Source organism: Loxodonta africana, chromosome 1 (assembly GCF_030014295.1).
Source record: "Loxodonta africana isolate mLoxAfr1 chromosome 1, mLoxAfr1.hap2, whole genome shotgun sequence".
NCBI lineage: Eukaryota > Metazoa > Chordata > Mammalia > Proboscidea > Elephantidae > Loxodonta > Loxodonta africana.
The window spans coordinates 220,781,129-220,794,302 of NC_087342.1; the positions used below are offsets into that span (position 1 = coordinate 220,781,129).

The 13,174-nt window shown below is 42.7% G+C and overlaps 1 protein-coding gene across 2 annotated transcripts in view; it reads left to right on the plus strand.

Moving 5' to 3' along the window:
- AKAP12 (A-kinase anchoring protein 12) overlaps positions 1-13,174 on the plus strand; it is a 126,968-nt gene that overhangs the window by 83,005 nt on the left and 30,789 nt on the right. The window contains exon 1 of one of the 2 annotated variants that reach the window (XM_064292236.1): positions 12,451-12,667. The exons of the other annotated variant lie outside the window; for it this stretch is intronic. Within the exon in view, the coding sequence (XP_064148306.1) occupies positions 12,643-12,667 (25 nt within the window). The 5' untranslated portion in view covers positions 12,451-12,642. Of the gene's footprint in view, positions 1-12,450; positions 12,668-13,174 lie in introns of those variants that run through there. 2 annotated transcript variants of the gene reach the window in all.

Sequence of the window (13,174 nt, forward strand, 5' to 3'; positions counted from 1 at the left end):
CCTTCTTTTTATTATCACCAATGCCCCCAGGAGCCTTTTTAGACCTTTTTCTCCTAATCATTGCTCCTATGAACTGTTAATACCACATATATACTATGTATCAGTTTATCTACTGTATATATATCAGTGCTTTATACATAAAACAAGTAATTTTTTTTTAGCTCTCCCTTCCATGAACCAATTTTCACCCCACTGGGGAGCAATATTGCCTCCATTGAAAATGTATGGTGTGAAGTTTGCATAATTGTTAATATTTTGTTTTTGCTTTTAACACATAAGCTAGTGCTTTGTTCACCTCAGAATAACACCGGTGTGTGATATTTTCATTTTTCCATCATTTGAGGCCCAGACATAGCTAACAGAAGAGCCTGAACTAAGCTAGCTTTCCAGACTCTGGAATTCTCTTTTGACTATGCCATAGAGAACTCACTGCCATCAAGTTGGTTCCAACTCATAGCGAAACGATAGGACAGAGTAGAACTGCCCCACAGAGTTTCAAAGGCTATAAATCTTTATGGAAGCAGACTGCCACGCCTTTCTCCTGAGGAGCAGCTGCTGGGTTCAAACTACTGACCTTTTGGTTAACAGCTGAGGGCTTTAACCACTGTGCCTCCAGGACTCCTCGTACTATAGAAAGGGGTGTGCAGAGTCTTAAGACGAATAGAGGATTTGAACCCAAGACACTTGGGAAAGAATTTGGTTCCTATTCATGTATCAAAACCAGTTGGTGTTGAGTTAACTTGGACTCATGGTGGGCGACTCGTGTGTCAGAGTAGAACCGTGCTCCATAGGGTTTTCAGTGGCTGATTTTTTGGAAGGATCACCAGGCTTTTCTTCTGAGGATGGATTCAAACCTCCAACCTTTGGGTTAGCGGCCAAGCATGTTACCATTTGCACCACCCAGGGACTCCTCCTATTTGTGTACCTGGACCAAGTTTGGTATTAAAAGAATCTTTTTTAGAAAATTTTAAAAGATGACACATTTTGACTTTAATCTGCCTTCAGCTTGCTAATTTAAGATGTTCTAGTGACTGAAGAGTTTTAAGATCATGATGTAGACCGCTTTGCGTTTCTGATGGAAAACTCTAAGGTATAGCTCTGAGTTCAAGCCTTGGAGTTCAGGGCTTCCCAGGCAGTCAGGTTGGCCACATGCAGCCCAGGGCCCTGTGTCAAAAACGCTGGGTGTTCTAATTGCAAAAATAACAAGGGTATGTTGTAGAAAAATTGTCAAATGCAGAAAAGTATCAAGACAGAAATGACACAAAATTCCACCATGGTTGGGCTTTTGTGATTCTTCGTTCTAGCCTCTCTTTTCCCGAGCCTTCCAGATGTATGGGTCTATTTGGATTTTAAAAAGCAAAATTGGCTCAAAGAGACAACATGTACAGCAGTGTTCACTACAGCACTATTCGCAGTAGCCAAACGGTAGAAACGAACCAAGTGTCCGTCAACAGATGAATGGATAAACAAAATGTCGCGCATACGTGGAATACCACCCAGCCAGTAAGAGAAATGTCTTGATACATGCTACCGGGTGGATAGATGCTTGAAGACATTATGCTGAGTGAAATAAATCAAACACAAAAGAACAAATATTGTATGATCCCACGTGTATGAAATAATCTAGAATAGGTAAACCCATTGAGACAAAGGAAGATGAATAGTTACCAGGGAATGATGGGAGGAAGGAAGAGAAATTGGAAGAAAAAGAAAAAAAGTACACACGTACACACACAAAGCAAAGTTGGGATTACATTCAATACACAGTTTATATCCTGCTTTTACCCTGAACAGAAAGGTGCGGGTTTGTAAATCAAGGCAGGCATTTTCCTTGTCATAAAATGCTTCACACATGGTTTTGCCAAATATTCCACTGAACGGGTAGACATACCATTTCCCTACTATTGGGATACTGAAAAAAAAACAACACCCAAACCTGCTGCCATCGAATCGATTCCAACTCATAGCGACCCTATAGGACAGAGCAGAACTGCCCCTCAGGGTTTCCAGGGAGTGCCTGGTGGATTCAAACTGCCGACCTTTTGGTTAGCAGCCGTGACGCTTAACCACCACACCACCAAGGTTCCCACTGGGATACTTAGGTTCTTTAAATATTATAATTTGCAAGCAGTAAACATTCTTGTACATAAATCTTTGTCACCTCTCATTTGGTATAGTTCATAGAAGAATTGCTAATTCAAAGAATATAAATATCTGAGGACTCAATCCAGGGAGAATAATATTTATTTTACCTCACTTTCATTACCAGGTTTGAGTTTTTTAATGTTTTTTTTACCCTTGCTTTCCCCCTGCCCATAAATTGTCTGGCTAAGTGTATTTTAAATCCCCCTTTAGCTTTTTCTATTGTGTCACAATAGTCTTTTTGAGGAAGAGTTCTTTAGATTATTTGTCTTAGGGATTTTGAATCAAAATAACTATACAAACATGTCCAGTTCAACTGGACCATAAAATTCAATTAACTGGTATTCATCTGTGCTCATAGCACGGGGTAGGGATCTGCCAAGCCTGACTCTCACTTGCCAGTGCCGTTTAGAGTCGATGTATATATCTATCTCCTTCTCTACAGTTATCCAGCTTGGGACAGATTTTAATTCAGTTTGAAATTATCTTGGAGCATTTCGAAAAGAATAACGGTAGCATAGACATCCCCTTGGTTAGGTTCATCTGTCCTTTTCCAGTCAGGGGAGATAGAGGCCCCACTGGTTTTTGATTTTTTTCTTTTCCTCTAAGTGTAATGCCAGGTTGCAGAGAAAATGAAATCAGAAGAGATCAGAGAGGGCTGGATTTGGTGTCTGAGTCCATTTCTCCAGCTCATGTGCAGGTTAAATTCCCAGGCCTCCCTGGAGGAAGTTATTGTTGAGTCGGCCTCCCAGCTCATGGGATTGCACTCTTGTGATCCACAGGGTTTTTAGGAGCTGGGTTTTCAGCAGTAGATCACCAGGCCTTTCTTCCTAGTCTGCCTTGGTCTGGAGGCTCCACTGAAACCTGTTCACCATCATAGCATCACGCAAGCCTCTACTGACAGATGGGTGGTGACTGCTCATGAGGCGCGTTGGCTAGGAATCAAATCCAGGCGAGAATTCTACCCCTGAACCACCACCAAGGAAGTTAATGACCCTAATATAAGTGCTAATTCTGATGTATTGGTCCTTGTCTCCTCCCTTTCAGGAAAGAAAGAGTAAGCCCAAGTTTTTATTACCTTTGTTTGTTGACCAGTCCTGGCCTCCAAACTGCCAAACTTCTTCACTTCTCACCACTGCTTTGTGGTGTGTGAGGCTCCTGGCCACTATTTCTATCGTTTAATCCTCTTCACATTTGGGTTCTGTTGCGCATTTCTCCTTGATTGCCTCACATTTCTGAGAAGGGAGATTCCTCCTCCTCGGGGCCCTTTTGCACACACCATTCCTTTGGGATGATCTCACAGTCTCTCACAATCACGCGGCTTCACTGCCTTCCCCTGGCCTGACAGGCATCTTTCTGTGAATGATACGGTAACTTTTGACTCCTTCACCTTGGTCACCATGGTTTCCACCTGTTTTATTTCTAGAGTATCTTTCTCCCTGTCATTACTGCCCAGTTACCTTTCTAAATGACAGATCAGATTATGTGGCACCAACCCTGGTCCAAAGCCTTCAATGGGTCCTTGTAGCCTCCATGCAAGATTCTCATATTAAAAACAACTTTACCCAACCCAGTGCCGTCTGGTTTCCAAAACAACTTTATTGAGATATAATTCACATCACATTCAATTGAGCCCTTTAAAGCATACAATGCAATGATTTTTAGTATATTCAAAGTTGTGTAACAAATCCCCACAGCTTTAGAACATTTTTATCTCCTCATAAAGAAACCCCACACCCATTAGTAATCATTCTCCCTATCCTCCCTAACTCCCCAGCCCTGGGTTACCTGTGATCTACTTCTGGCTCTATGAACTTGCCTTTTCTGGACATTTTGTGTAAATGGAATCATACTATATGTACTGGGTTCTTTCACTTAGCATAATTTCTTCAATGTTTACCCATGTTATAGCTTGTATCAATACTTAATTCTTTTTGACTGCCAAATAATATTCCATTGTATAGATACAGGAAAGGTGTGTGTCAGGGTTGTATCCTTTCACCATACCTATTTAATATGTATGCTGAGCAAATTATCCCAGAAGCTGGACTATATGAAGAAAGCAGCATCAGGATTGAAGGAAGACTCATTAACAACCTGTGATATGCAGGTGACACAACCTTGCTTGCTGAAAGTGAAGAAGACTTGAAGCACTTACTGATGAAGAGCAAAGACCACAGCCTTCAGTATGTAGTCCATACTGAAGTCCACACCTCCACATAAAGAAAACAGAAATCCTCACAACTGGACCAGTGAGCAACATCACAATAAATAGAGTAAATATCGAAGTTGTAAAAAATTTCATTTTACCTGGATTCACAATCAACACCCAAGGAAGCAGTAGTTAAGAAATCAAATGACGCATTCCACTGGGCAAATCTGCTGCAAAAGAGACCTCTTTAAAGTGTTAAAAAGCAAAGATGTCACTTTAAGGACTAAGGTGCGCCTGACCTAAGCCATAGTGTTTTCATTCACTTCATATGTATGTGAAAGCTGGACAATGAATAAAGAAGACTGAAGAAGAATTGATGCCTTTGAATTATGGTGTTGGCAAGGAATATGGAATATACTATGCAGTGCCAGAAGAACCAACCAATCTGTCTCGGAAGTACTGCCAGAATGTTCATTAGAAACAAGGATGGCGAGACTTTGTCTCACATACTTTGGAATGTTATCAGGAGGGACCAGTCCCTAGAGAAGAACATCATACTTGGTAGAGTAGAGGGTCAGTGAAAAAGAGGATGACCCTCAACAAGATGGTTTGACACAGTGGCTGCAACAATAAGCTCAAGCATAACAACGATTGTGAGGATGGCGCAGGACTGGGCAGTGTTTCATTCTGTTGTACATAGGGTCGCTATGAGTTGGAGCTGACTCAACAGCACCTAACAGCAACAACAGCATAGATACACCACATTTTGTTTATCCATTCAACCGTTGATGGACACTCGAGTTGTTTCCACTTTTTGGCTCTTTTGAAAAATGATGCTATGAACATTCATGTACAAGTTTTTACGTGGATTATGTTTTCATTTCTCTTGAGTATATACGTAGGAGTGGAATTGCTGGATCATATGGTGACCCAATGTTCAACATTTTGACAAACTGCCAAGCTGGTTTCCAAAGCAGCTGCACCATTTTACATTCCCACAGTAGTGTCCTAGGTTTCCAATTTCTCTGCATCCTTGCCAACACTTGGTATTATCTGTGTTTTTTATTACATCTAGCACAGTGGAGAAGAAGTGGCATCTCATTTTGATTTGCATCTTCCTGATGACTAATGATGTTGACCATCTTTTCACGTGCTTATTGGCCATTTGTATATCTTCTCTAGAGAAATATCTCTGCTTATTTTTTAATTGAGTTATTTCTTACAAAGTTACAGATGTCATCCAAAACCCTTCATAATCTAGCCTCAAACATGGTATTTCTAGTCTCGTTTCCAACTGTCATCCCTGTGCCTGTCCTCTCCTTTCCTGATCTTCCCAGGTAGACTGTACCTGTAGCTACAATGAACTCATTCATGATTCCCTGAATGTCGCCATGTTCTTCCTACCTTTGCCCCTGAAGCTCCCTCTGCTGGGCTGCCCTCCTCTGGGCCCATGTGGGGATGTCCCACCATCCTTTCAGTGGCTGGCTCAGTGCTGTCTCGAAGGTGAGCTGAACTGGACCACGCCCATCTCTACCTCTGGATGTGTCTACCTCCCAAGACTGAGCTATCTGAGGCCAGGGACAATATCTAACTGTATCCCTGGGTGCTTAGTATAATTCATATGGAACAAGGTTTTGGTACATACTTGTTGAATGAACCATAAAAATTTGAGAAAACATTTTTTTCTATCTACCTATTTATGTTATGGTAACCAGAAACCACACTCGTTGCTGTCAAGTCAATTCTGACTCATAGTGACCCTATAGGACAGAGCAGAACTTCCCCCATACAGTTCCAAGGAGCGCCTGGTGGATTAGAACTTCCAACCTTTTGGTTAGCAGCTGTAGCTCTTAATGGTAGGTGGCATAAATGATTTAAATTTGACTGCTAACCTAAAGGTTGGCGAGTTTAAACTTACCCGGAGATACTGCAGAAGAAAAGACCTGGTGATCAGCTTCTGTAAAGATGACAGCCAAGAAAGCCCTACAGAGCAGATCTATTCTGTAACACTTGGGGTCGCCATGAGTCAGAATTAACTCAACGGCAACTAACAGCAACAAACATTTTCTGTAATTTTAGTTTCAGATGGTGATGTCTTCCTTTAAGAATTGTGATTTAAGAAAGATACAGCCAAGAGGGTCAGAAGCTGGCCAAATGGACACGAAAAGAGAAAGTAGAGAGGAGGAGTGTGCTGTCTCATTAGAGGGAGAGCAATTAGGAGTATATCGCAAGGTGTTTATAAATTTTTGTATGAGAGTCCAACTTGATTTGTAAACTTTCACTTAAAGCACAATAAAAAATTAAAAAAAAAAAGACTAAAAAAAAAGTTATAGCCAAAGAGTAAACAGGGAATGGAAGTGATAACAAAAGAAAATTGCCTACATTAAGCACTAACCTTGTTTCTGATCTTTATTCCTGCTCTTATCCTGATGGATGATGTTGTTTCTTTATAAGTCCAGACCCACAGAGGTTCAGTGGGCAGCTGTACCAGACACCCGTCCTTGATGCCTCTCAGAGGTGGAGATCAAAGGACAGCTATCTGCTAAGAGAGCCAACAGCGTGCAACATGATCTATTACTCTGCCTCGTGGTCTCACCGACCTCTTCTAGACTATCACATCAGATGTGGTGTCTCTACCAGTGTCATAAAAAGAAGAAAAAAACTTTAAGTGCCAAAATTGAGCAGCAATACACTTACCCTTTTCAATGTTATTTTGGGTCTTAAATTTGTAACTAGCCAGTGTCTTCCTCTCCAGCTCAGTGAGATAGCTGTGCTTGTCTGTCAGGTTGGGGCTTTTGGAAAGGAGAAGAGCTGACGATGAAGCTATGCAAGGTGAGAAGAACCCACCGATGCCCCCATAAATCAAACCTGTATTTCAGGGGTGGCACCGGATGACAGCCATGTGCTGTCCCCCCACCAGCTGGTGCTAAAAATCTGCAGAGCTGAGACCTCAGATCCCCGAGGCTCTTGGGACAGCTCTGGGAAGGGTCTTCACTGTAGGGGTGGACTACCCAAGGTTAGCAAGGGCTTACTTGTGCTTACTAATCTGTAGTGAACAGTTTCACATTTTTTCACCTCATCAAAGATGAGGCATCTTAAAAGACCTATACAAAGAAAACTACAAGGCACTACTGCAAGAGACCTACATAAGCGGAAAAACATACGTTGCTCATGGATAGGAAGACTTAAAATTATAAAAATGTCTATTCTACCAAAAGTGATACGTAGATACAAGGCAATTCCGATTCAAATTCTGACATTTTTTAATGAGATGGAGAAACAAATCACCAATTTCATATGGAAGGGAAAGAGGTCCTGGATAAGTAAAGCATTACTGAAAAAGAAGAACAAAGTGGGAGGCCTCACTCTACCTGATTTTAGAACCTATTATACCACCACAGTAGTCAAAACAGCCTGGTACTGGTACAACAACAGCTACACAGACCAATGGAAGAGAACTGAGAATCCAGACATAAATCCAGCCACATATGAGCAGCTGATATTTGACAAAGGCCCAAAGTCAGTTAAATGGAGAAAAGACAGTCTGTTTAACAAATGGTACTGGTATAACTGGATATCCATCTGCAAAAAAATGAAACAAGACCCATACCTCACACCATGCACAAAAACTAACTCAAAATGCATCAAAGCCTTAAATATAAAATCTAAAATGATAAAGATCATGGGAGAAAAAATAGGGACAACGTTAGGAGCCCTAATACATGGCATAAACAATATACAAAACATTACCAACTATGCAGAAAAGAAACTAGATAACTGGGAACTCCCAAAAATCAAACACCTATGCTCATCCAAAAACTTCACCAAAAGAGTAAAAAGACTACCTACAGACTGGGAAAAAGTTTTTAGCTATGACATTTCTGATCAGCATCTGATCTCTAAAATCTACATGATACTGCAAAAACTCAACTACAAAAAGATAAATAATCCAATTAAAAAATGGGCAAAGGATATGAACAGGCAGTTCACTAAACAAAACATTCAAGTGGCTAACAGATACATGAGGAAATGCTCATGATCATTAGCCATTAGAGAAATGCAAATCAAAACTACAATGAGAGTCCATGTCACTCCAAGAAGGCTGGCATTAATCCAAAAAACACAAAATAATAAATGTTGGAGAGGTTGTGGAGAGACTGGAACACTTTTACACTGCTGGCGGGAATGTAAAATGGTACAACCACTTTGGAAATCAATTTGGTGCTTCCTTAAAAAACTAGGAATAGAATTACCGTAGGATCCAGCAGTCCCACTCCTTGGAATATACACTAGAGATTTAAGAGCCTTTACATGAACAGATACATGCACACCCATGTTCACTGCAACACTGTTTACAGTAGCAGAAGGATGGAAGCAGCCAAGGCGCCCATCAACAAATGAATGGGTAAATAAGTTATGGTATATTCACAGAATGGAATATTATGCATCAATAAAGAACAATGATGAATCCGTGAAACATTTCATAACATGGAGGAATCTGGAAAGCATTATGCTGAGTGAAATTAGTCAGTTGCAAAAGGACAAATATTGTATAAGACCACTATTATAATAACTGGAGAAATAGTTTAAACAGAGAAGAAAATATTCTTTGATGGTTATGAGAGGGAGGGAGAGGGGATTTCACTGGTTAGATAGTGGATATTTTGGGTGAAGGGAAGGACAACACACAATACAGGCGAGGTCAGCACAAATGGACTAAACTAAAAGCAAAGAAGTTTCCTGAATAAACTGAACGCTTCAAAGGCCAGCATAGCAGGGGCGGGGTTTGGGGACCATGGTTTCAGGGGACATCTAAGTCAATTGGCATAATAAAATCTATTAAGGAAACATTCTGCATCTCACTTTGGAGAGTGGCTTCTGGGGTCTTAAATGCTAGCAAGCAGCCATCTAAGATGCATCAGTGGGTCTCAACCCACCTGCAGCAAAGGAGAATGAACAACACTAAAGACACAAGGTAATTACGAGCTCAAGAGACAGAACCTAAAACCCAGTGCTGTTGAGTTGATTCCGACTCATAGCGACCCTATAAGATGGAGTAGAAATGCCCCATAGAGCTTCCAAGGAGCACCAGGCGGATTTGAACTGCCGACCCTTTGGTTAGCAGCTGTAGCACTTAACCACTATGCCACCAGGGTTTCTAAGAGGCAGAAAGGACCACATAAACCAGAGACTGCATCGGCCCAAGACCAGAAGAGCTGGATGGTGCCCGGCTATAACCGATGACTGTTATGACAGGAAACACAGCAGAGAACCCCTGAGGGAGCAGGAGAGCAGTGGGATGCAGACCCCAAATTCTTGTAAAAAGAACAGACTTAATGGTCTGACTGAGACTAGAAGGACCCCGGAGGTCATGGTCCCCAGACCTTCTGTTGGCCCAGACAGGAACCATTCCCGAAGCCAACTCTTCAGACATGGATTGGACTGGACAATCGGATAGAAAATGATACTGGTGAAGAATGAGCCTCTTGGAGCTTCTTGGATCAAGTAGACACATGAGACTATGTTGGCATCTCCTGTCTGGAGGGGAGATGAGAGAGCAGAGGGGGTCAGAAGCTGACCAAGTGGACACGAAAATAGAGAGTCGAGAGAAGGAGTGTGCTCATTAGGGAGAGAGCAATTAGGAGTATATAGCAAGGTGTGTATAAATTTTTGTATGAGAGACTGACTTGATTTGTAAACTTTCACTTAAAGCACAGTAAACATTTAAAAAAAAAAAGATAGGCATCTATCTCTCTCCCAACCCTATAGCACCTTCCTACAGATTCAAAGCCTCTTTTCAAATTTACAGTCCCCAACAGGGATGGATAAGGCAGTAAGCAAGGTAAGCACGGCCTTATTGCGCATAGTTACTAATCTTTGTGAACATCATCGATGTGCTAAAAACCACGTGAAACTATTCACACAGATTACTGAGTATGCACAAGGCGGTGCCTGCCTCGCTTATTAGGTAATCCACCCCTGTTGGGCTCCGCTTGAGGACATGGTATCTGTGCTGACACACATGTATTATATCTGTGCTGTTACATGTGCTTGGGAAAGCTATAGGCCACTCATTTAATGTAGACCACCCATGTGACCTCCAGGGTCTGCTTTGTACATGGTTCTGCACCCCGAGGAGCCTGCAGGGTGGGGACTGGAATATAGTGGCAGGAACAGAATGACTGAGCTGCCCTGCCCCCGGCTATGTGGCCTGAAGAGGGACACACACACCAGACTCCCATTATCACTGCAGCAATTTGTGAACTAAACTGAAGACTCCTCTAGGGAAGATAAAAGGGTAGGAAGCTGCTAAGTGGCTCTGCTGGGTATCAGCAGTATCTCACCATGTCAGAACAAGGCTCATCACTCCCTGCTCCTATGTGGACCTTCAGTCAGGCTGGGTGCTTGCAGGCTTCTGTGGAGTATAAGATGGAAGCCAGGTCTGTGGAGAGGATGAAGCTGCATTTTGAAACAAAATCGGATTGCTGGCCAGTCTGAGGCTTGATTTTGCTCGCGGTAGGTCTGAATATGGTGTGTTTCGCCCCCTAGTGGCCAGAGGCAGAAACTATGTGCCGTGCCAGGCAGCACGCTTGACGGTTTGCTTTTTTTTGACACTCCTCTTCTCCTGACCCTTCTCTTTACTGGGTACGCTCCAGTCCATCCCTATCCCCCTCCTTGCCCCAAGAAGTAATGAACTAAATCTTCATGGTCTGAAGAGAAGAGCAACAGTAAAACATTTATTTTTGTTTGCTTAGGGGAAGAACCCTGTTAATGGGGTCAGACAGGCAAGGCATGAAATGATAAATGGATACAGGACGGAAAGGAAGAAACAAAGCCAGGGGGCCCAAATGGACCTAACCCTAATAGAAAATTTATATACAAAAGTGTGTTAAAATTGTAAGAACACTCTGACTCATTTAACACTTACCTTGTGTCTTTACATAGAACAAATCTGAAACTTTGGTGAAAAAGAATTTAAGGCTCCCTGGAATTTTCTGAAATTTTAATATAGGTTCTGACTGATTTTCACTTGTGTGTATGGGGTTGCCATGAGTTGGAATCGACTCAGCAGCAACAGGTTTGTTTTTTGCTTTTTTTTTTTTGCTTATATACTAAAGGTGTGTTGTTGTTATTGTGTGCCGTCGAGTTGATTCCAACTCATAGCAACCCTATAGGATAGAGTAGAACTGCCCCATAGGGTTTACAAGACTGTAATCTTTATGGAAGCAGACTACCACATCTTTCTCCAGCAGAGCTACTGTTGGGTTTGAACCACAGACCTTTTGGTTAGCAGCTGAGTGTTTAACTACTGCACCACCAGGGCTCCCTACTAGAGGTATAATAGTGTCTAAATATTGGAATATGGCATAGTTTGATTTAAAATTTTAGTAACTTCTCCCATGAAAAACACAGATCTGAAGTATCCTGGTTTTTTTTAAAGTTGCCCTGATCCAGTGTCTTCCTTGTCTAGGAAGACAGGGCTTTGCAGAAGCAGTTATGTTGAAAAAATTTTTAAATCCCAGAAATTCTATACTGTGCTTTTAAGAATATACGTAGATTTGGTGAGCAACAATCATAAAGTATTTAAATAACAGCCCTTCTCAAAGGAGTTGGGGACGCAAGGCTACTAATAATTGACAATCCCCAGATCAGTGCAATGTCTGTGTGTGCGCTTGTCAAAGAAACAGGTGGTGAAAAATATAAAATACACTGGATTCTAAAAAGAGGACCGTGTTCTGCACTTTACGAGCCTTTAAGCAAATTTAAAAGGACACAGCGCAGTTAAAAAAAAAAAAAGCTGAAGTAGAATTTAGCATCTGTACAGTCCTTTCCTTCAAATGACAGTAAAAGCTGGGTGGGTTCACTGGGGCAAGGGAAGAAGCAAAAGTTTAGACAAAACACTGCTGACTGCGGGCCCTGTTCATCCAGCGACTGAAAACCCCTTCCTGGATCTCTGTGTGGAGCCGAGCGGACTGCTGACAGGCCCGCTGCAGGGAGGGCTCCTCTCCTTGGAAATGAAGCACATGACTCACTGGACTGTTGTGCCAAGTCCGGGAAGAGGTGCTTCGCCCTCCGAGCCACGGGGGAGGGGCCGGAGCGTGGGCGGGGTGGCCGCGCTGGGGGGGGGTCCTCCTATAATTAGCTGGTGAGTCGCGTCCTCGGTCGCTGTCGCTGCAGCTCCGAAGGCGCCTCTCCTTCCCCCTCATCCGAGGGTGGCCTGGCGCTTGGTTCTGATCACAGCGGGACGACCCAGGGTTGGCAGTAAGGAGGCAGCTGCTTCGGTGTCCTGCCTGAGGACAGAAAGGAACGAGCGTACTTGTTGTCACCTGGACTTGGGCTGTTAAAACATGCTGGGGACCATTACCATCACAGGTGAGGCAGACGGCCAGCTCTGTTTTGCCCTCCGAGCCGTGGCAGGCTCGGTCGGAGGAAAACGCTTGCTTCGGTCTCATCTTAGTTTGAGTGGGGAGGTCAGTAGCTGGACAGACGGGCGTTTATCTCGCTCCGTGTGCTAGATTTTTTTGTTTTATTTTGTTTTTCCTATCAGAAGAGCATTCTCTTATCTGGCTTAGCAAGAAGCAAACACATCCAGCGTTTTGTTTTTGCCTGTGTAGGATCTTCCCGAAGGTGGCTAAGGAAGCCTTTAAGTGTACTGGGTTAAGCTTTTCCCCTGGAAGGAGGGGGATGTGGCCAGGAACCTCATAGGGGACAGAATAGTTAGTTCCCTTGTAGATCGAGGCGAATTTGCGAGTCGCTTGTGAAAGCCTCCTTGCTTGCTAGAGTCATAAAACAAGTTCTTATTTTTGAGAAATTGCACGTTTTTGGCATTTGGGCTTGGTTGTTAGGAATTTTCAACAAAGGCGTGCTTGGTGATCTCGG